Source organism: Rhodofomes roseus (genome assembly GCF_022264815.1).
Source record: "Rhodofomes roseus strain CIRM-BRFM 1785 chromosome Unknown C8Q71scaffold_27, whole genome shotgun sequence".
Taxonomy (NCBI): domain Eukaryota; kingdom Fungi; phylum Basidiomycota; class Agaricomycetes; order Polyporales; family Fomitopsidaceae; genus Rhodofomes; species Rhodofomes roseus.
Window position 1 is genome coordinate 103,854 of NW_025952983.1, and position 21,033 is coordinate 124,886.

General features: G+C 54.6%; 6 protein-coding genes across 6 annotated transcripts; 3 read left to right on the top strand and 3 right to left on the bottom strand.

The window, feature by feature from the left end:
• Positions 1–522: 522 nt before the first annotated feature.
• On the top strand, positions 523–3,798 carry C8Q71DRAFT_715796 (glycoside hydrolase family 51 protein; the record flags this gene model as incomplete). Its single annotated transcript, XM_047921067.1, has 21 exons — positions 523–652; positions 1,013–1,048; positions 1,103–1,264; positions 1,317–1,654; positions 1,708–1,761; positions 1,821–1,921; positions 1,980–2,053; positions 2,106–2,176; positions 2,233–2,272; positions 2,324–2,391; positions 2,444–2,463; positions 2,518–2,576; positions 2,626–2,709; positions 2,762–2,802; positions 2,861–2,884; positions 2,935–3,105; positions 3,162–3,182; positions 3,237–3,259; positions 3,315–3,381; positions 3,410–3,523; positions 3,571–3,798. The coding sequence occupies 21 exons, from the start codon at positions 523–525 to the stop codon at positions 3,796–3,798; spliced, it is 1,926 nt and encodes a 641-aa protein (XP_047774314.1).
• Positions 3,799–3,852: 54 nt separating this feature from the next.
• On the bottom strand, positions 3,853–7,195 carry C8Q71DRAFT_715676 (uncharacterized protein; the record flags this gene model as incomplete). Its single annotated transcript, XM_047921056.1, is given in 11 exon segments — positions 3,853–4,108; positions 4,157–4,312; positions 4,368–4,510; positions 4,527–4,727; positions 4,800–5,017; positions 5,070–5,366; positions 5,419–5,560; positions 5,608–5,823; positions 5,872–6,688; positions 6,743–6,845; positions 6,994–7,195. 11 exon segments carry the CDS (start codon positions 7,193–7,195, stop codon positions 3,853–3,855), a joined length of 2,751 nt encoding a protein of 916 aa, XP_047774315.1.
• A 2,539-nt stretch (positions 7,196–9,734) lies between these two features.
• Positions 9,735–10,496, top strand: C8Q71DRAFT_861890 (uncharacterized protein; the record flags this gene model as incomplete). Its single annotated transcript, XM_047927959.1, has 4 exons — positions 9,735–9,774; positions 9,921–10,027; positions 10,087–10,296; positions 10,353–10,496. The coding sequence occupies 4 exons, from the start codon at positions 9,735–9,737 to the stop codon at positions 10,494–10,496; spliced, it is 501 nt and encodes a 166-aa protein (XP_047774316.1).
• A 795-nt stretch (positions 10,497–11,291) lies between these two features.
• C8Q71DRAFT_307777 (MFS general substrate transporter) lies at positions 11,292–13,732 on the bottom strand. The gene is made up of 6 exons (XM_047917701.1): positions 13,167–13,732; positions 12,517–12,976; positions 12,356–12,470; positions 12,028–12,307; positions 11,698–11,972; positions 11,292–11,639 (listed from the first exon to the last, which is right to left on the bottom strand). Exons 1-6 carry the CDS (start codon positions 13,647–13,649, stop codon positions 11,417–11,419), a joined length of 1,836 nt encoding a protein of 611 aa, XP_047774317.1. The 5' UTR covers positions 13,650–13,732; the 3' UTR covers positions 11,292–11,416.
• A 633-nt stretch (positions 13,733–14,365) lies between these two features.
• C8Q71DRAFT_782995 (uncharacterized protein) lies at positions 14,366–15,990 on the top strand. The gene is made up of 4 exons (XM_047924954.1): positions 14,366–14,657; positions 14,726–14,759; positions 14,820–15,229; positions 15,282–15,990. Exons 1-4 carry the CDS (start codon positions 14,498–14,500, stop codon positions 15,818–15,820), a joined length of 1,143 nt encoding a protein of 380 aa, XP_047774318.1. The 5' UTR covers positions 14,366–14,497; the 3' UTR covers positions 15,821–15,990.
• Positions 15,991–16,672: 682 nt separating this feature from the next.
• Positions 16,673–19,546, bottom strand: C8Q71DRAFT_850883 (drug:h+ antiporter). Its single transcript, XM_047926740.1, has 15 exons — positions 19,484–19,546; positions 19,213–19,426; positions 19,106–19,158; positions 18,934–19,046; positions 18,859–18,883; positions 18,733–18,801; positions 18,577–18,680; positions 18,371–18,522; positions 18,091–18,313; positions 17,843–18,033; positions 17,714–17,789; positions 17,532–17,661; positions 17,347–17,468; positions 17,004–17,294; positions 16,673–16,950 (listed from the first exon to the last, which is right to left on the bottom strand). Exons 2-15 carry the CDS (start codon positions 19,369–19,371, stop codon positions 16,844–16,846), a joined length of 1,815 nt encoding a protein of 604 aa, XP_047774319.1. The 5' UTR covers positions 19,372–19,426; positions 19,484–19,546; the 3' UTR covers positions 16,673–16,843.
• Between the last annotated feature and the right edge of the window lie 1,487 nt (positions 19,547–21,033).

Here is a 21,033-nt window from a genome sequence, read left to right on the forward strand (position 1 = left end):
GATCAGTTGTGAGTGACATGCAGTGGTTTCTACTACCTGCAGTGCTACTTCCTGTAGGTGCAGGTACTGCTGTTCGGCCCGTACCCTTGGCGGATTGCTTCCGATCTCACACTATATGCCAGCAGCATCCGTGACCTTGCGATTAGTATACGTCGGATGTTGGGTCTCCCGCAGTGTGGGTTGAAGCCATTCCACGTCAGAATAGAAGAGTCACAGGTCCATGCAGCCACACCATTCTGCGCAGCCCGCGGCCCGCGGCAAAATGTGAGTGCTACAGTCTTCCCAGAACCTCCGTCACGGGGCCTTTCTTTGGCAAAGCGGGGTTGTGATATTCTGACGACACGGCGATCAGGACACGGTCACCAGAGGCCATTCACAGGAACAGCCGTGGACATTGAGTGATGTAAGACGACCTTTCCCTCGTGCAACGACGTGCTTCTCGCCCACGTAAACCTGGATCACGGACCGCTCTCACCCATATAAGCCAGCAGGAAATGTGGGCTTTACCGGTGGAACACGGCCATGACACCGTTAAACCTTCGGTCCTTCTTGATTCCTGCGCTTCTAGGCGTACTGCACATCCCAGCATGTCGTGCCGTCACGACAGTATCCGTGAGTGCAACGGCAAGTCATACGATCCCCACGACCCTATGTGAGCCGTCATGCTGTGCGTTTGTAGTTGTCTAGTACTAATCGGATGTCGTCTAGACGGGCAAATGTTTGAAGTGAGTTTGTCCGCTTCAGAGACATCAACCATCCCTCATGGGTATTTATCGCCACTGCTTTGTAGGATATCAATGTGAGCATACTGCCTTCGCACACTGTAGTCCAACACTCACCTCGACGTTTAACTCCAGCACGTAAGCCCAGTGTCATAATTTCCAGCGCTATTAGCATATGCACTCAAGTATTTCGATATTCTCTGAAGAGCGGCGATGGTGGTCTATACGCAGAAAGTGAGTCCCGGTCTTCTCTATCACCCCATTAGACCAATCTTCTGATCGTGATCCAGTACTACAAAACAGGGCCTTCCAGCAGGTTACTCCTAGTGAGCGTACAGGGTAGATGCGCAGGCATCTGTGAACTTACCCAAGTGTACCAGGCGATACGAGCGCCCTGGATCCTTGGGTGGCTGTCAACGGTGCTGAGCTCGAGGTTATTGCGGATACAGACCCTGTGTCAAGCGCGCTTCCGAACTCTCTGCAAGTTTCGATACCTTCGGACGCGACGGGCTCGGTGGGCTTCAGTAATCCTGGCTACTGGGGTATCTATCTACCTCCTCCACAATGCGGAGTCATGTCTGACCGTTGTTGTAGGTATCAAGGTGGACTCGTCCTGGACCTACAATGCGTCACTCTACTATCGCTTTCCATCAGAGTCTTCTTACTCTGGTACTCTCACTGTCGGTCTTGAATCAGACACCGGAGAGGTCTTCGCGTCGAACTCCACCACCATTGACGGTTCGCAGACGTCGTGGGCGAACATTTTCCTGACGTTGACGCCCTCGAGTTCTGCTTCAAACACGAACAATAGCTTCTTCGTTGCCGTAAATGGCTCTGAGGCTGCGGGCAAAACTATCGACTTCGCCATGTTCTCGCTGTTCCCGCCCACATACAAGAATAGGCCAAACGGGATGCGTATCGATATCGCTGAGGTTTGTCGATTCAGTGGGGGTTTGACTGATTCATTGCTGATCCGTATCTGCAGACCCTTGCTGCAATGAAGCCCGCTTTCTTCCGCTTTCCGGGTGGTAACAACATTGTGCATACTGATATCAGTACTCTGACCGACATACTGACGAGGCGACTGATTATTTGCAGGAGGGCCAATCGTTTGATACACGCTGGCAGTGGAATGCGACAGTCGGTTCTCTCTTGGACAGACCGGGTCGCGTGGGTGATTGGGGATATGTGAATACGGAGTGCGTTGTACGACTAGCTCTCGGTGCGAGCGCTCATAAGATAATCGTGCATCTGCAGCGGCCTTGGTCTCCTGGAGTACTTGACATTCTTCGAAGATGTCGGTATGCAGCCGATCATGGCAGTCTGGGCAGGTTAGTATGCAACGCTCAGATATCGAACACTTCGCTTCATGTAGTCCGACAGGCTACTCCTTGGACGGAGAGAGCGAACCTGAAGATGCGCTCGCACCCTTCATTCAGCAAGCGATTGATCAGGTATGAACGTCGCCTTTCATCTCTCGCATCCTCCCGTCTCACTAACTTCTGCTCAGATTGATTTCGTCGTCGGCGACCCAAGCACCAGCGACGCAGGTGTGCACGAGATGATGTCAATAGTGTGTCTAGAAGTTGATGATCGTGCAGCTGCCTTGCGAGCCTCGTTGGGCCACCCCGAACCATTCTATCTGAAATACGTTGAAATCGGAAACGAGGTACAGATTATGACTTATATTGACGTATCCATCTAATACATCGTTTCTTTAGGACTTCTTTGCGTCGGATTCGTGAGTATGCTGTGTGATGTGTGGGTGTAGAGCGCTGATGACGATGCGTTGCAGATATACGTACAGGTGGCCGGACTTCTACGGTAATCTGAGCGCGGCATTCCCAGATTTGAGTGCGTCACTACCATCGTCTATCTGGTATGCTGTGCTGAGGTACACTAGCCTTCATCGCGACGACATATCCGTTTGATCCTGTCATCTACCCGACGCCTCCACATTACGATGTGCATGTTTACCAAACACCAGGTAAGCGTTCCAATACTTCAAAGAGATAGATTCCAACATGTTGGGATCACAGAATGGTTTGTCGAGAACGCTTTCTATTATGATAACTTTGAGGTAGGGCATGATGTCCATGCAGTATAGCTTAGGACTGACGCGGACGCTCGACGTGTAGCGGAACGGGACGACTTACTTCGAGGTGAGTTCAGCTGGTACACAGATATCCTATAGTTTGCTCACGACGCTCAGGGAGAATACGCATCGATCTCTACGAACGCCAGCAATCTCTACGGGACTTCAGCAGAGGGGCGCTTCTTGTATCCGACCATGCAGAGTTCGACGGCGGAAGCTGCCTTCATGACAGGTCTAGAGCGTAATAGTGACATCGTCTTCGCTGCATCATATGCTCCTCTACTTCAGGTACGCAGCGGTTATACTTAGGCTTGTCTCATGCGTCTGATGTGATCCTGCCGAAGCTCGTGAATGACTCACAATGGGTAAGTTTTCTAGCTGTCTGAGTACCGTTACGATTTATCTTCTTTATGTCGCAGACTCCTAACCTCGTCAGCTTTGAGTAAGTCACTCTGTTACCCTTCACTCACTTTCTGACGGCCTGGTAATCTTCTCAGCGCGGGTAAGGTATACCCTTCTACGAGCTACTACGTACAACAGGCAAGTTATGCTAATGCGCGGGATGTCAAGGTTCATGCTGACGATTGAACAGCTCTTTAGCGTGAACGTCGGCGATGAATACCTCCCTAGCACACTGCCTACGGAGAACGGCGCGCTCTACTGGACAATCTCGCGCAACTCCACTTCCAACGATGTGTTCATCAAGGTAGAACTTCGAGCAGTGCCATAGCGTCGATTCTGATCGCAGTTTAGGTCGTCAATCCGGTGTCGGACGAGCAGGACGTACTGTTCGACTTGGCCTTCACCAGTGTTGCGAGTTCTGGTACGCTGCAGCTCTTGCAGGGTAGTCAGAACGATAGCAACACGCCGGAGATAGCAGACCTGGTAACACCACATACGAGCACGATCGCTACCGGACAGACGTTCGACTATACGGCGCCGGGCTACAGCGTCAGCGTGATCACAGTCAATGCGAGTTGAGCTAGTTGTAGTGTATTAGCGATGTAGGTACAGTAGTGCTCTATGCATGCAACATCAGTCCCATGCTGAGAATGTTGAGTTCTCGTCTATATCATCCTTCGCTACATCCCCTAGGTTGAGCTCGATAGCAGGTAAGTAGAACTGCTGTTTCCACATGTCGCCAATAGTGAACTTCGTGCAGTCAAACGCCAGCCCAAGATGTGGACTGGGCGCAGGGCTGGCTCTCGGACTGTCCGGCAGGGAGGTAGTTGGGGGGATTTTAGGATAGCGGGCAGAGAAGTGGGTAAGGAGGATGTTCTCCGCGTGCATGCTTATGAAAGTCGTCAGCACCAACCCTGCAAAAAGAAACGTGACATACTCGTCGCCAATCTGCAGAGCTTGACTGAACGTGCTGTGACCTTTGGCCCTGGCCTGATCTGCCTCTTCATCTCCCATCGTGGCCTCATGGATGAGTAACGTGGGATATTGTCCGGCGTCGACAAGAGCAGCCGAAGGCATAGTGTCTGCGGAATACCTGTGTATTAACGAAGTGAGCCCGCTGAAATAATTTGTTGAGCGCGGACACGAACACTATACTCCAACCATCGCGATGTTCTATAACCGCGCCGTAGCATTTAGTCTTGTGTTCAACGTCTACAGTACGGAAGTGCTTCAGCCCGAGGGTGCTTTTGAGGTCCTCGATATACTGTCGGTTCCTAGCCCGTGTCAGCGACTTTGATTGGGTGCACATGCGCAGTATAGTAGTACCTGTGCGACGATCCGCCTTGGTGTCCATAGCCCTGGCACAGAAAGTTCGCTGAGATCATTTTTACGCCGTTACCACCATTTAGATCTAAACCGAGGTCTTCGAGGTCTTCAAGCTCTTGAAGGTACATCAAGTGAGAGGGGAGACCGATGAGGTGAAGTGGTTGGGCCGGCGCAGGGTCCATCTGCGATGTCGTGTACATCATGAACAAAGTCAGAGGTCCGCAATCAGCCGACGAACGATGGGCGAAACTCACCAGTCGACGCATAGCAAGGATCTTGCTGAGCCCCAAGTGGTGATCGCCATGCATGTGACTGACGAAGATACAACGAAGATTCCTGAGGATCTCCCAAACACCCGTTGCTCGATTTTGACCGTCATCTCCGTACATACGGGCAAGTTGCCCCCATGTACCCTCTCCCGCATCTAGCAGAATGCCCCCGTAGCCTGGGATTCTGACGAGCAAGCTGGACACTTGAAAGACGATGAGAGAATTACAGCCAGCGTAGGGACAAATTCGACGAACCGTTTCGATATGCAGTTGGCGTAGCGCTGCTCGACCCAAGAGGTATGATCTCAACATCATCACCAGGCCGTGACTTCCGCGTCAATCGCTTCTGAACTTGTTCGATCTTGCCCTTCGCCGTGCCAAAAGCATGGACCACATTCTGGGGGATTCGCACGGGCGAACCCTTCTCTACCATAGAATTGAAGATATCATTCTTGACTGCGAACGGATCGAAGCAAGGCTCCTTGACAGGCCTCATCTCAATGTGGCAATTTGCGTACAGATGGTGTACTCGAGCGGGAAGGCCAGGGATGGCTACGTGAAGAGGTGAATAGATATTAGCATATGGCAGGAGAGACGTACACACATGCCAGATCGCAGCGAGGGCGCAGTGTGTGTACTGGAAGCGGAAACATGTCCGGGTCGAGTGTACTGAGTTGGAGCTGGTTCAGTGCAGCCTTGGTGAACACCACTCGGTTGTCGCCATGTTCACGCGAGGATATGATATGCTGTACGACGTGAGCATTTGTGACGACATGTTTACACACTGACTTACGTGCGTATCTTCGGGAAAGCCTCTCATGAAGTTTTTGTAGCGTTCATCCTCCAATACACCTACACCGCACAGGTGGTACACAGCGTACACTATCGGTTCCTGCGCGCTTGCAGGCGTTGCCTTTGAGCGGAATTTGGAGTAGAAAGGATCCTGCGTGAATGACTTGACTAGCTCAGAAATATGCGAGGGCGTTGGAACGTCGAACACGAGCATGGCCTGAATGGATCTTAGTACGTAGCTTGATAATGCACTCATGAGACTCACCAGCGGGGTCTCGGATGGCCCCATACATTCCTCTGGAGCGACAGTGCGTTCAATCCTGTTGCCAGCACCGTCATCCACCGTGAATGTAATCGTCTCCCCTCTGGTAAGTCTCGACCGCTCAGCCCCATGAGGCACCTGGAGCTGCTCCGCTTTCGCGGCGTCAAATCGACCTCTTCCGGCGGGCCCAACCAAGACATAGCATAGTGAGGATTTCCCTTCCGGTCCATAGGCAAAGCGCGGAAGCCTCCATGCCCGCTCTGAACGTATGGCATTGGCCTCAGGGCACAGTGGAGCAACCGACGACGACGATTGTCGGAGCTCTAAAGGTAACGGTAGACCCGCGTTTTCGTAGCCCTGGCGCCTCTTCTTGGCCTTTAACTCTCGTTTCCGCCTCAGATATGCGTTCTCTTGTGACTCCTCCGGAGCCTTGAATGGGAACATGTTCTGGATCACCAACCTGCGCCACTCTTGTGGGTCCGATTCAAAAAGAGCGGCAAGATCGTCCGGGGCCGCTGCTGCTACCTCTGCTTCTTCGGGAGGAACATAGGGGTCCAATGGTTCCGCCGCCTCGTCCACGACTTCAGGGGCCACGTCCGCCAGAGGTGTCCGCTTTGAAGGGACGTCGGGTGAAGGCGATCGCTTACGTTTGGCGAGAACCGACGAGTCAGGCGTCAGCGCTTCGTCTGCGGAGTCGATTGTAGAGGCGTGGATAGGAAGTGCATAGACCTTGATCTTGTCGTCTGAATACACGGGCGTCGGTGTCACATCTCGAGCCACGGACGGTGGTACCTCATTGTGCTTTAACTCCATGTTCGCGCTGCGATGCAGTGTTGTGAGCTTACGTCAACTGAGAGTTAACAAGCACACGAACCGCCTTAGACATAAGCGCATTGAGGCCAGGTAGTGCAGCAGACCAGATGGACCTGTGAGGGACACTTTCTTGCTCCCGGAATCGGCGAAGAACATCAAGAGGCCTGCGTCGACTCGTCAGCATCGTCAAACAATAAACGCACAACGTCGTTAGGCTCGACGTCTCCTATTCCAAACGGCATGAGAAGGGAAACAAGCAATGACGCGTGACAGCGCCGTTTAAGGAAGAACTCTGGAACTTGGCTAACTCACCTGACAGCCCACTGGCCCGCTGCGTGTCCACCGACGTCAGGAAGATGGCCTTGGTCTTCTTCCAGCCGTGGTTGCTGTGCAGCCAAGCTCTTGAGGTGTTCTCTCCAACATTGAAGAGGTACTTTGCGTCGTCAAACGTGACCACAATACTGGGCTCCGTGTCGGCCGTGGCGGATGTTATGACTGTGGCAGACCAGTTCATGGTGATGCTGATGTCCTTGTGCTTCACGGATCGACAGTAAGGCGAGCTGGAGAATGACCGGATGCGACTAGATATACAACGTTTCGATGTGGGACATAGTGCCCAGGAGAACATGCAAGAAAGCAGACTGGTGGCTGAGGGTGGCAGAAGGAAGCAAAATATTCCCTTTGGCAGTCGGTCGTTGCCGAGCATCCCTTTTTGGCAAGCATTGAAGCAAACTCGTTGCACTTTGTTCGGACTGCCACGTCGGACTGCTGTGGCTCAAGCACACGTCCAAAATCTACACGACTGACCAACTACTAGCCTACTTGTTGTTGAGGTCGCTTTATACTTACTTATTGGAGGCTAGGTATCATCGAAACCCCTGATCTTCCGAGTCCTTCAGCTGTGCGAGTCTATCGACTCGTGTCGCCCCCTCAGGCCGTCCCCCCGTCGAAGAGGTCTTCTCGTGGTAATGCCTAGGGGAGACAATCACCGACCATTGTATTCCTTACAAGTCCCGCTGCTCGAATCGATTCAATATCAAAGTACGCGTCAATGACAGTGAGTTTTGCGCATGTTACATTTGCCTGGGTTCAAGGACTTCGTTGCAGGGCGGCCCGTGCAGGCTCAGGCGGGTCCTCCTGCCCCGCGCGCGAGCAAGAAGCCGCTCATCATCTTTCTACTCGCCGTTCTGGGGGTGCTGTGTCTCATGCATCGAATCGTGCGCACGCTCGTTGCGCGCCAGCTAGTCTCCCCAGGCAGACGTAGACAATTCCTTCAACCTTCGTGCCTCAGGATATCCTTGTCTGACGCGCCAGCAGGCGCTCGCCGAGCAGCAGAATGCAGGTCTGCTGCCACCCGATCCATCGCAATTGATGTTCGCGCGTGCGCTCTATCCTTTGAGGACGCCGCCGAGGAGCCAGCCGTCGCCGGCGACATCGCAGAGGAGCAGGGTGGTGAGACCGTCGGGTTTGTCAGGGCTCTCGCCTTCCTCTACGGCGACGAGGACCTTGCCATCAGCGTACTGGAGCGGGACGCCGGCCAACGAGCCGTAGAGCTCAGGCTTACGGATGAGCTGGCCGTCGGTGAGGTTGAAGACCCAGAGGATGGGCGAGCCCTGGCCGCGGTCGGGGATGACGATGAGGTTGCGTTCGGCGTCGATGATGGGAGCTAGCCCTTGTGGAGGGGCTTCTACGAATTCGGCGAGACGCGCTACATGGTCGAGTCGGCCGTGCGTGGCTGCAGAGCGCCTGACGTCCACGGTTGTCTTTTCGAAGGTGGTCACATATGCCCCGTGAACGTGCAACGACTCGAAGTTACGGTCGAGGTCCAGGGGCTGTTGAGCAATAGGAGACATCGGTACGGGTACTTCTGGCAAGACGATCCATGTCAGCGCTGACGATGTATGCAAGCTATCTATAGTCACTCACTGAGGCAGAGAGAACGCTGAGACGGATGGTTACAATGGGGGATCTCAGGTGTTCGCCAAGATGTTTTGTGGTCGGGCAAAGGTGGGGGGCAAAGGTGGGGGCCTCAATAGAGACAAAGTTCAATCTAAGCTCCTGTTACACAACCTTGGTGAGTTTGGGCGTTTCCATACCTAATGATCGGTACTTCGTTGTCAGGAATCTTATCTGATGATGACCCACCGAGGAGGAGGAGGAGGAGGATCTCTTCGCCGCCGGTGCTTTCAAAAGACACTGCATTAACATCCGCCCGCGAAGTAGGACGGACGGGTTCGTCTGTTCGCACCCCAAACGTACGAGGCCATAAGTTCCCACTGACCGCAAATGTTTTAGGCTTGTAGCCTCCTAAGGGCGAAGAGCTTACGAGTGGCTTCTGAGTGCTGATTCTTGATTCTTTGACATCCGTCAGGTACGGGGTGATCTATACACTACAGTCTCATAGAGCACACGCACCATTAACACACATTGATTCATGACAGCGGTTTGTGGGCATCAGCTCATGGCACATACAAGGCCCCGTTTATTCTCGGGGTTGGGTCGGATTTTGTAAAGCAAAACCTAGTCCACTGACCGGATCCAACCCGACCCATCCCCGAGCATTCAGGCCTTGACGCGGCTGCGGTTGAAAATGCGAAGTTCGAAGGTCACGTTTCAGGTTTGGACCCGCAGAAGACGTATGCTTCAGGGTACGTGCCCCGCCTGTTGATCCTATTGAGCGATGTTACATGTCGGTTGAGCCATCTAGCGCCTCGTTTCGTCTGTGTGTCGGCATGATTCACTGTCCCGCGCACACAGGTTGCCCGGGGCGTCAGTTGTTCACAACGCGGTGTATGAACACGATATGGGCATCGTCACACGTCCGGTCGGCGTCCAAGTGGGGATAGCAGGTCAACAACGACTGATGGCATGCAAAGTTTGCAAGACAATAAAAGGCAGGACGCGGCGAGGATGAACCCTAGGCCGGTCCTCCACCACTACTACTAGTACTGTAGTTCTTCCTACTATCATTCAGCTTCTCTTTACTCTTTAGGCTACTACCCACCTTGCAATCTCTCTTCTTGATATTTTCGCTTTACATCGACTTACTCGACATGCGTTTACTACCTCCTTTGTCGCCATCGTCATCTTTCTGTGCGCTTCCCTTTTAGTGTAGGCTGCCCCCGTTACTTTGGACCCCCGGGATAACGCGGAAGTCTGTGCGAAACTGACAGACTGTGACTCGTGTGGTACGTTGCCATCATCCGCTCATAATTGCTTCCACTGATGCGCCATCATAGTCAAGAAGAATATCTGCGGTTTTACGTTCGACACGCAGAAATGCGTCGCGAGAGAAGGCCACTCCGGCCTCGCCACGACTGCAGCTCAATGCAAGAAGATCTCTTCCGTAAGCGTCCGAACCGTGTTGCTTCATGGGTGATGGTTCTGATTAGTAGATGATACTAGACACCAACTGCAGGCAGCGAGGATGACGCTGCGAGAGCGAAGAGGGCAGCCGAAATTTGGATCGGCATGAAAAATCACGTTCTGATTGGACGGAACGACAAACCGACGTCTGGTCGGCACCTGACATCGACCTGGCTCCCGAAGAATCCGGACATCGCTAAGGTTATGGAGATCAATGAAGAGACGTCTCTTGCTCGGGTTCCCTTCGGTGTATGTCGCATTATAGTCATATACGGCGCGCACGGCTGACCATGTCCACGTCACAGCAAGATGGATCGAAGAGAAAGACACTGTTCATTAACGACCATGTCATGGGCCTCGTTAGCAAGAAAGAGAAGGCCTTCACGGGCAAGTACACTGAACAGATCGTCGGGGACGTCTGCAAAGCAGCGATCGAAGCATCAACTTGAATGAGGGCGGCCCGCTCGACGACGGCAGTGCAAGTGAAGCCTGGCCAGGACACTGGCTCGTTCTCTGTTAAGACGCCCTTCGGCCTCAATATTTGCGTGGTGACCAGGGCTAGCTGCTACCCGGCCGGTATCGCAAGAGCAAACGAAGCTCCAGGATCTGAATGCACACCCAAGGAAGGTACGTCTGCCAGTGATTATCAGGGCTGAATATGTACTCCCAGATCTCTGCATGTCGAACATTGTTGTGGTGATTGACAAATGACGTCTGAGTTTCCCCGCCACGCAGCGGACAACAGGTTTGGGAGTTGCGGGCAGCAATTTCTGCGATGATCCAGCATAGTAACACGAGTCCTGATCACCGCGCTGCACATGTGGTGTTGGTCCTGCATGGTTCTGCCTTAAATTTCGAGTTGCAGCACACCCTTTATCGACATTGCCTCGCCCATTGTGAGCATGAATAGACGGTGGCTGCATAGCAACTTCGACAATGAAGGCGATGGTCTGCGGCAGGTACGTCCGGCTTGCCCGATGGTTGTGATGTTCAAGCCGGAACGCACAACGAGTCGTTGACCAACGCTCGCCTCTTAGGACCGTAGTTCGTAGTAGGATGATACTCCGTGATTCCAGATGTTCGTTCAATCGCTGTCCATGCAAACCCTGATCAGCACCTTGTGCGGCAGGATCTTGACAGAGTGAATCTGACGGTTCTTCCGAACCCACGCAAACTTGCTTTACCGGGAATCGTCTACTACCACCCCGCGGACTCAGTATTCAGTGTCATCCAGTGGCGCCCACTTCAGAAAACTCCGATGAATATTGTATCTCTACCTATCATCGTAAGGTATCGTACCCGTCTAACGTACAGCCTATGATACAGAACACCCAATGCGCAATCTATACACTGGCCCCCGAAACATTCCTCAGGCCTGAGCATACCGGCTCCTCGCCCGAATCTTGTGGCCGTATCGATACAGAACGAACGGAATCGGAATCATCGCGATGCTGATGCCGCCCAGGATGGAACACGCCTGGCCGACACCCTCATTGTGGAAGAAAGCTGTTGAGAACAGCGGAAACCCAGCGCCGACGGACGCCCGGAACAAGTCGTTACCGGCAAGGACCGACGCAGCGTACTTCGGGTAGCTGCAACACATTGACGGTCAGCTCATGAGTTAACGAAGAAAAACTATTGAGAACGCACCAATCTTGCAGGTAGTTCAACCCCGCATTGAAAAGCAGGAACGTACCGATGGAGAAGAAAGAGCTGCCGATGATAGGAACGATCCACGGGATACTCGACGAGGCCGTCCAACCAAACCAAAACAGGCTGATCGGCAGGCAGAACGCTCCCACCATCGCAGGCGGCAGCCTGTCTTCCGGCGTGAAATTCTTGCCTTCCGCGAACTTGGGCTTGACACACACGATGAAGTACGGCACGTAGAGCATATACACGACGAGAGCGCCGACGAACAGTCCCTGCACCCACGCACATCAGTAGGCCCGCGAAGGACGAAGTTGTATAGTGCGTTACCATGAAGGCGAGCCCGTTCTGCCCAAGGTTGAACCCGTGCCTCTCGACGAAGACGACCTCGAAGGACTGGATGAAGATGTACAGGATCCCGTACACGAGCATGATGTACAGGTTCCAGCTCGCCACGATTGGCTCGCGGAAAGCGAGCACGAAGGGCCGGACGAGCGTCATCTTCGCCACTTCACCGAGGGTCATCTCCTCGCTCTCGATCTCGCCTTCCGACTTCAGATTCTGGTTACCGGTCAACCGGCGGAGACGGACAGCGCGGCGGTACAAGATACTGCATACACCATCAGGCTATGCATCCGTGGTTGGTGAGGGTACTCACGCTGAGGAGCTGGTCTCCGGGAGGAGCACGAATAAAAACGCCAGGGCCGCACCACTCAGCCAGAGCAAAGGCCAGATCGTCCAGCGCCATCCGTTCGCTTGCGCAGCGAAGCCACCTGATTGCAGGTAAGTACCTGCTCAACAACTGGTGTTGCTACTCACCGATCAAAGGACCCAGCACCGGACCACAAATCGCCGCCAGACCCCACAGGCCGATGACCACCGCACGGTCCTCCGGGCCCCACATGTCGGCAAGGCTTGCACCTCCTGTCGCGAGCGGCGGGCTGCCCACGAAGCCCGCGAGGAACCGCAGCGGGAGCAGCGCCCCGAGATTCTCGCACAATGCCGTCGGGACTTGGATGGCGACGAAGATCGTGAGCGTAGCGATGTACACAAAGGTTCGCCCCAGCTGCGGGATCTCGGAGAGCGGCGAGAGGAACATGGGCCCGACGCCATACCCGAGGACGAACAGCGTGAGCCCGAGCGTCGCGGCGACGTCGGAGATGCCGAACTGCTGCGCAATGAGGTCTGTCGCGGGAGAGTAAATTGCGGAGCCGATGTAGATAGCGAAGGTGATGAGGCAGATGTCGAACGTGACGAAGCAGCGTTTGGCGAAACTCCACTACGGGACGGTCAGCACGACGGAATGATGGAACAGTCATTCTTCAGGTAGAGGCAAGGCAGGGGCTTAATCCTGAGAGGTCTCATCCTCCTTCACACCGTTGTCTCATAGCCTGATGCACGCTCGAGACAGCACCATGCAGAATCACCATTCAAGAGTCTGGAACAATGCGGAGGAAGACGAGACTTACGTTCATAGGGCATTCCGGGTCATTCGGCCCATACCAGTCGACGAGGTTGGCGTTCACCTTTTCCTCCCTGACTTCGGCGGCCTGATTCTGCTGCACCTCGGGCGGCAGCATGCCCTCTTCAGGGTCGCCTTGCTTCTTGGGACGAAGACCGCTTTGCCCCGCCGCGTCCTGATTCACCAGTGTGCTGCGGTCGCTCGGCTGGGACTGGTCCGACGTCCTCGACTGGCCAGAGTTCCTCCTTCGCAGCATCCCGCCGGCCTGATCACTCACCGCCGTTCCGGAGTCGGATGGTGGCCGTGTAGATGACGACGACGGGCGCGCGGCCGACTTCTCATTCAGCGGGGCTGTTGCGGACGCTCGGGCGTACCTCTCTGGTATCTGGTAGTCATCCTTCTCCTCGGCGTACCGGAAGAGGCGTCGGCCAGAGACATAGTAGACGATTTGGCCGAGGGTGGACTCGCGTACGAGGTCGGGGACGTGCATTGTACCCTGTTATCGTCGTCCAGTCGTCGCGCGTCGTCCTTAAGAGCGGGGGCGTAGGCTGTGGGGTAGGCTGTGGGGTTGGAGGATGTTGTGCGGCGCATTGGATTTATTGGTGGCGTCGTGGCCGAGTTGGTGATTTTGCTGTCGAACGCGCGACGCTGAACTTGCTAAGGAGGCAGCGGTATGACGTCCCGCGCCCTATGGCGATTGATGTGTCGGCACGCTCCACCGTAACTGGTACTTATGTTGCCGATCGCTCTCGAGTTTCCAGCGAATGCACAAACGAGCATGATGACTTTGTTCGGTGCTACGTGGCACGTCCCCATCCTTTGTAGATGGATGAGTTTGACGGTGGTTGTGCCACGGTGAGGGCAAATGGCTGACATATTCTGATTGAACATACCGATCACAAGGCTGTACTTCGTTCATTGCACTTCACATACTGGGATGTTCCCGGAGCGACAGTTACCGACATATGTAGAGGCTAAGTGTCCGCCGGATGCCAACAGAGTGGTGCTTGAACACATTCCGGTAAGTTACGGATATCGAATTCTGTATCGCCGGCAGTATGTTAGACGGGTACGATACATACAAAAGTAGAAAGACAACATCCACCAAAGCAAACACTTCGCATGGGTGTACTTATCGCGGTTGACTGCGTTTAATTTGGCAGTGGGTGAGTGGACGCAGAAAGCAATGCTATTAATAGCCCTGGCGTTGCGATTGGCCTGGTTAACACTGCTGAGGTTACGTAAGCAGTCCTTGCCGCCTCGTCGACAACGTTCCCATCCTCGTCCTCAACGCCCTCGCTCTCCTCGTTTCCGTTTCGCCTCCCCCATACCCCCGCCATGTTCCGGCTCCCGACCCTCGTCTCTCTTTTTGCTCTTGCGGCTGCAAAGCTCGCCCAGGCTACGCCATGCGTGTCATTCGACGCCAACTTCAACCTTCTCGTGTTCGGTCTTGACGGAAAAGACTGGAATGCAGGGACTCAGGATTCTTGGTCAAGCGGTGAGTGTCTTCGCTACGAAAGCTGAGTCACTACGTGCTCTAGAGTCTCATCGTCCATCCATATGTAGGTTCTGCTACCGACATCACCACTTCCGGTCGTCCGTGAGTCTAGAGGCCTCAGACGTGTTAATGGAATTGGTCCTGACGTTGACCGTTCCTCAGATCATTCGACGCACCCAACACTACCTGCTACCTCTCCCAGTACTACAACGCTGTCTACGTCATGAACGGCGACTCCTCCGACAAGTCGGCAGTGTACATCTACGACGCCGCCAAGAAGTCATGGTCCACGCAGTCCGTCACGACCGGCAAGTTCGACCCCTCGAATTTCGTCGCTGTCCTCGACCATGACACCAACGTCTTCTATGCCATCTCGGGCACCGACCTCTATTTCCTCAACATGGGCTCGGAGACGACGGCCAACTCCTCCGCACTCTCGTGGGTCGACGTCGAGACGGACCCCTTCCCGTCCAGCTACACTGCGCCCGTCGCGGCACTTGCTCAGAACCACATCCACTTCCTCGATGTTCCGAACGTACCTGCCGGCGAGGCCAAGATCTTTGTCATTCACTGTGAGTTCCTTTTGGTGCACCTCGACGCGCATGATTAACACTTCTGCCCTAGTCTCATACTTCCAGCCCGACGCACAGTCGTATCCCGCCTCGAGCGGCAACTCCTTCCCCGCCGCGCACGGCAAGACGGCCTCGTTCTTCCAGAGCGAGGGCGTGCAGCAGGAGTTCGCGTTCATCCCCGACGATGGCTCCGCGACGTACGTGATTAACGTCGAGAACAACTCGACGACCTCGTACGCGGGCCCGACCTCCAAGGACGCGGGCTCGGTCTACGCTGCGTCGATCAGCGCGCTCGTGCAGCTCGACAGCTCCGGCAACCTCTACTTCTTCCCGTACACCGAGGGCGACGCCTCTGCGAACACAGCCGCGGCGTGGACGAAGGTCCAGGCTGTCTCGAAGGTTGCGCCCGCGAGCTCGGCCGCTGCGAGTGCGACTGGCGGCCACTCTGGCTCAGGCAGCGCGACGGGCTCCGCGGGTAGCTCGTCGTCGACCGGCACTTCGGGCAACACCAGCGGCGCTCCGGCCGCTGTCAAAGTGAGCCGTGGGTTGGCGGCTGCTGGTGTGCTGGGCATCGTTGGTTACCTACTCTAATCCCTGGACGTTGATAATACGTCAGGAACCCTCTACTAGTATGGAGTCCTCTATTGATGCACTCTATGGACCTGTTGTGACGATCGTATTGGATTCTCTCGTCTGTCTGAGTATTTCGTGGTATTCCAAAGTGAGGTCGTCGGAGGTCATATGCATGACATTGACAAGGAGGTAGGGTTTGCAGTTTAGCAGGAACACCAAGGCTTCGGGCTGCAGGCAAGCCGGCGGGAAGGCTGGACCGGACACAAACCGGACAGGGAGCCAGGTCGGGCCGAGTACGGCCCTGTACCGGCCGTGTGCAGCCAAGTCAAAAACTGGTCGACTCAGCCTAGCTCAGCCTCAGGCCGAGTCCATGGTACATGTCTTGGTGTATCTTGGTCTGTCTTGGTTTGCGCAGAGTTTTTGAGTTGTGTGCCAAGGGCGCATCTGAGATCTGTAGATAGAATGTTCCATGGCCTCGCAGACGAGGCCACGGAAGATCGATATCCAGCCAGATCTCAATGGACAGCGCCGCAAGACTACCTCTTGCTGTCCTCTGCTAATCAACCTTGATCGAAATCGTGTTGGCACGTTTAGCTGGGGTCTCTGGACTTTGACAATATGAACGCTGGTACTTTTGTTACGCTGCCGGACGTCGACTGTCCTACAACATATGAAATATCATGTCTCAGCGCCCGCCGCGTTACTAGACTCAACGTAATACTAAGTAAAGATCGATGCCATTGGATCGCGGCAGTGAGACCCTTCAACCAGTACGAACTTAGTCATGCATGGGATCCTTCTGCTGACCTACTACTGTGTTTAGGTGGTGACTGCATCTGCAGGTATACCTCCGGACAAATTCAGCGCACGTATGTTGGAACATTAGTCTATACATTATACTAGAACATGACGACACTCGTGAGGACACATCTACTGGTAGCACACATGACGGGGTGTAAGTAAGTAGGAGCATGGAGAGTCTGGTGATCCTTTTACTATGCTACAGTATCTAACCCAAGACGAGAAAGAGAACAGGAGGGATCATACATCGCGCTTGAGTTCGGGCTCGATCGACTCTTCGCCCTCGATCGTGTGGCCCCGGATGTCCTTGACCTCGACGGCGTTCTGTGCACCCGTGAGGTTGAAGTCTACTCAGGGGTCAGTACGCAAGCCACGACTGAATTTCCAAAGAAATACTCACTCTTGCAGGCGAACGACACAAGGAACGCGACGCACGCCAAGACGATGGCGGGGATGAGCATGTCGTGCATCGCCTGGCTGTACGCGGTGATAATCTTACTGCGCACGTCGGTGGGGTACGTCCGCGCGTAGGTGTACGAGCCGAGCACGTCCGCGATGACGGTCGAGTTCAGCCCCTGTTGCTCGAGCTTCTTGGGCAGGACGTTGTTCCACATCGAGCCGGCCGCGGCTTGGCCGACCACACCGCCGACCTCGGCGAAGAGGAGAACGGCCGCGGTGGCGACGGCGACGTCTGGAGCAGGAGTCAGAGGTGGGCGCGAGGGAGTAGGATGGAGACGACGTACCTTGGTGAGGAACAGCACCCTGGGCACCAACTTGGGACGCGACGGCGGCAATACCTCCACCAGCTCCCTGGATGACCTGGGTCATGACAAGAGCGGCGGTGCTGAAGTGCGAGCGAGCGTAGCTATGGTAGTAAGGACGGCGCCGTCAGAGGGGCCACGTCGGTATGTAAGTCGTTGATACTTACAACATGAGACCGACACCGATGATGCGTAGGGCAAGTCCAGCGACGAAAGACCACTTGTAGCCCATCCTTCCGCCGACAAGGGCGACGATAGCACCCCAGAGGAGGCCGAAGAACGTCAGGCAGAGCGATTCTACGGACGTTAAATGGGTCTCAGCAGTTCAGCCCAGAGGGTAACAACATACGGGCAGTGCTGTAGTAGTTCAGGTTCGTGAGGTCCCAGTCAGTGGCCACGTAGGTGAACGTGTAGAGGTAGCTCCACTAGAGGCCAGTCAGTCCGTATCCATGCCATCGTGTCATCGTGCTGCACTGACCGTGAGGTAGAACGAGACGAAGTCAAAGAAGTTAACGATACACGCCACGAGGACCGTCCGGTTCCGGAGGAGACGGAAGGGGACGATGGGGAACTTGGCGCGCTTGAGCTCCCAGTAGATGAACGCGGGCGCAGCGACGACACCACCGATGACCATCATGGCCGGGATGGCAGGATCCGTCCACGTCGTTGCTGGATATCCGGTCAGTCACGTTGTTGATATCATTCCGAGACATATGGAAGACACACTAGCATAGGATCCACCCGCAAGCACGAGTGGCAGGAAGACGAGGGTGATGGTGGCGCCGAGGAAGAACATGCCGACGAGGTCCGCCTCGATCACGAAGCTCCACGCCTTTTCGAGGAAGGTGCTCCCAGCGAGACTGTCGCGGTAGACGAGGTTTTCCTTCTTCGCGCGGTTTTGCGCCCAGAAGAGCACCGCGATAATGGGACCAATGGCGAACACGAAGCACTAAAACAGCGAGTCAGCATCTAGCTTGCAAGCCGTTCGCGAAGTGTGAAGACGTACGATGCAATAAAGACCGTAGCCCCAGCGCCAGCCGAGACGGGTGCTGGTGACGATTTGAACCTCGATCTGGGCGCCGGCGTAGAAGTTGATGAAGTACGGCACCGAGGTGAGCGCGCTGACGAGCGCCCGGTACCGCAGCGGGGTCAAATCAGCTGTGCATGCGCCGTCAGAGCTGCTCCGGAGCAACGATGCCAGGAATAACTCACCGATGACGATCTGGATGGCAATCTGAAGTCCGGAGAAGCCAATCTCGTAGATGACCAAACCCGCGCCGAGTGCACCCATGGTTTGGGCACTTGCGCAGATGATGCTGAATTGAACAGTAAGAGACGCGCGGCGTGAAGGTGGGCAGAGGTACGTACTATCCGAGGCAGTAAAAGAAGAGACATACGGCGTAGGCCTCCGCACGGCCAATGACATCGGTGATCTTTCTGTATATGCCAACGGTGAGTCACCGCATGAATTTCATGAAGTGATGTTCGACTGACGCAAAGAAGGGTTTACCGAGCGCGACTATGAAATTGTCTTAGCGATGCGGTGTAGCAAGATAGCTGAGCACTTACGCAAAATCGCCATAGCACACTGGATTGCGCTGTACCAATTGGCGTGACCGAACTCATTGGTCGCGTACGTCCCGAACTCCCAGCTAGTGTTGTTGTCCAGGCCATACATGTAACTGTGGGAGATCGAGCGTCAACAAGTGAATCCCCAATCGAAACACGGCAAATCATTGACCTGGCCAGTCCGATACCGAGCCATAGCAATGTCTTGCTGACCGGTCCCCAGACCTATCAATGGTGCGTGTGAGCTACTTGCACTGGTGCGCCGTTCATACGACCTACATTTACTGCGGCCTCGACCTTCCAGATACCGGCTTGCGTCTGCTTGACAAGCAGCGGCGTGTCATTGTCGTTGCTGTCGTACTTCGTCAACTCGTGCGCTGCGACCTGCTCGCCTGCGCCGTCACTGTTCTGATAGGACTTCTTCTCTGTGTCCGACATGGCTGCAGAGTACACGCTGCCAGTGAAGAGTAAGGACAAGAGGGACTAAGAATATCTGAGAGACAGCGTCAGTGCTTCTGCATTATGTCCCGGACTCTGTAAATTGAATCACCGAGCTAGAACTCTGTCTTGAGTCGCCCGCGGCGATAGAGAGATACTGGCTCTTTCGAAGTCGAGAAGGACAGTGATCCCGCTCCCGCGCATCCAGTGGGCTTTTATCAGATAATTTTACGAGCCGATCTGAGATCTCATCGCCTAATAGATAAGATATGCCGTCCGCCACGGACCCATCGCATGTGGCGGTGCCTGGCTCGATCGCATTTGTTCCGCCGATTCAGACGTTCATCATGGAGCGTAAGTATAAGCAGGCTATCAGTTGGCCATAAGTAAGTCATAGTATGTGCATGTGGATCCCACCGGTGCAGGCGAGTCGTTACTCACGTCGACCTTGGGGCTTCGTTCTCCGCAGTAGCTGGCCAATCGTCTGTGCATCAAGCTAAGATGATCTGCTATCCAATCAGCTCGCTTTCCGATTCACCTCGGCCGACATGATCGAAATTGCAAACAACCGTCACGCCTTGGCCACTGGGCCGCCAACCTTGGCCCAACCGTTCCTGAAATTGGGGAGCACTTGAAAGTTGACCTCAACCACAAGACTCCGAGACGCGTCATCTGCTCATCTGAAATGGACAGTGCCTCAACCGTAGATCACGACAGAATGATCCATGCAGAGTTTAGGTTTAACCGGTGAGCAACTTCATCTTCCATAAGCTTCAAGTACTTATGCTGGCGGCCTATAGATGTCCTCCAACAGGTGCCAGTGAATTTCCTCATGCCACCCTGTCCACGGATACAATTAGCATATTGTGGACCATGGGAACCGGGATTCCGTGCGCAGCTGTGGACACTCCAATCAAGTCAACTCCAGAATAATTCGCCACCACGACGCCTACTTGATATCTACTAGATATCAAGGTGTCGCATCAAATATTGTATACAAAACCTGCATTTTTCCATTGTTGGCATCGTTAAAGCAGCCCCGTCTCTGGCTGGTGCCAAAGCGACTGTGTTGCGGCCTATGCAATGACGCAGCGCGCAGGGAGTTTCGCCCGATAGTTCTCTGCATGATGCATATCAATGATGAGCGTCGTAGGGGCTGGTCACTGTGCTCACTCAGGGTCAACTGGATAGCCCTCCATGTACCATTTTGATTTCCCCCCCTGTATGTAGTTCTCGGTCAATGGTCGCCTTCCTACGCTCACTAGCTCAAGGCATTGCCGCCCATAGTCAATGTGCGAAGGATCCTTCAGCCGACAACAGTTTCTACCACGCCCCTTGATGTCTTCTCGATGTATGCCCTTGACCAGAAAGACGTGCAACGCGTGCTGCCGCGGCATGAATGTGCAGGTACACTGGGGAAGGCAGCGCCGCCGCGGCGACTGCCTGAGGTTCTGCAGGTCTGGAGTCGTGAAGGCACTGGCAGTGACGGTACGTCCAGCGAGTAAACTATGCATGTGGCTGGTCCTGAGCAATGTCAGTGTATGTGCAGCCCCGGATAGAAGTCCAGTATGTGGTACTAGGTGGTACTCGCGATATCCGAGGGTGACGGTCTAGTCTCCGTTGCATACCATAATAGCCGGCAAGCTCGTCGTGACGGTCGTC

Bases quoted from the DNA above. Each gene is read 5' to 3' on its own strand.
- C8Q71DRAFT_307777 (XM_047917701.1), bottom strand. From the start codon at position 13,649: ATGCACGTCCCCGACCTCGTACGCGAGTCCACCCTCGGCCAAATCGTC. The intron at 12,471-12,516 runs GTGAGTAGCAAC...ACCTGCAATCAG, and splicing joins GGTGCTGGGTCCTTTGATCG to GTGGCTTCGCTGCGCAAGCG. The intron at 11,973-12,027 runs GTAACGCACTAT...GCGTGGGTGCAG, and splicing joins AGAACGGGCTCGCCTTCATG to GGACTGTTCGTCGGCGCTCT.
- C8Q71DRAFT_782995 (XM_047924954.1), top strand. From the start codon at position 14,498: ATGTTCCGGCTCCCGACCCTCGTCTCTCTTTTTGCTCTTGCGGCTGCA. The intron at 14,760-14,819 runs GTGAGTCTAGAG...ACCGTTCCTCAG, and splicing joins ATCACCACTTCCGGTCGTCC to ATCATTCGACGCACCCAACA. The intron at 15,230-15,281 runs GTGAGTTCCTTT...CTTCTGCCCTAG, and splicing joins CAAGATCTTTGTCATTCACT to TCTCATACTTCCAGCCCGAC.
- C8Q71DRAFT_850883 (XM_047926740.1), bottom strand. From the start codon at position 19,371: ATGTCGGACACAGAGAAGAAGTCCTATCAGAACAGTGACGGCGCAGGC. The intron at 18,681-18,732 runs GTACGTACCTCT...TGTTCAATTCAG, and splicing joins TTCTTTTACTGCCTCGGATA to CATCATCTGCGCAAGTGCCC. The intron at 17,469-17,531 runs GTAAGTATCAAC...TTACTACCATAG, and splicing joins ATCGGTGTCGGTCTCATGTT to CTACGCTCGCTCGCACTTCA.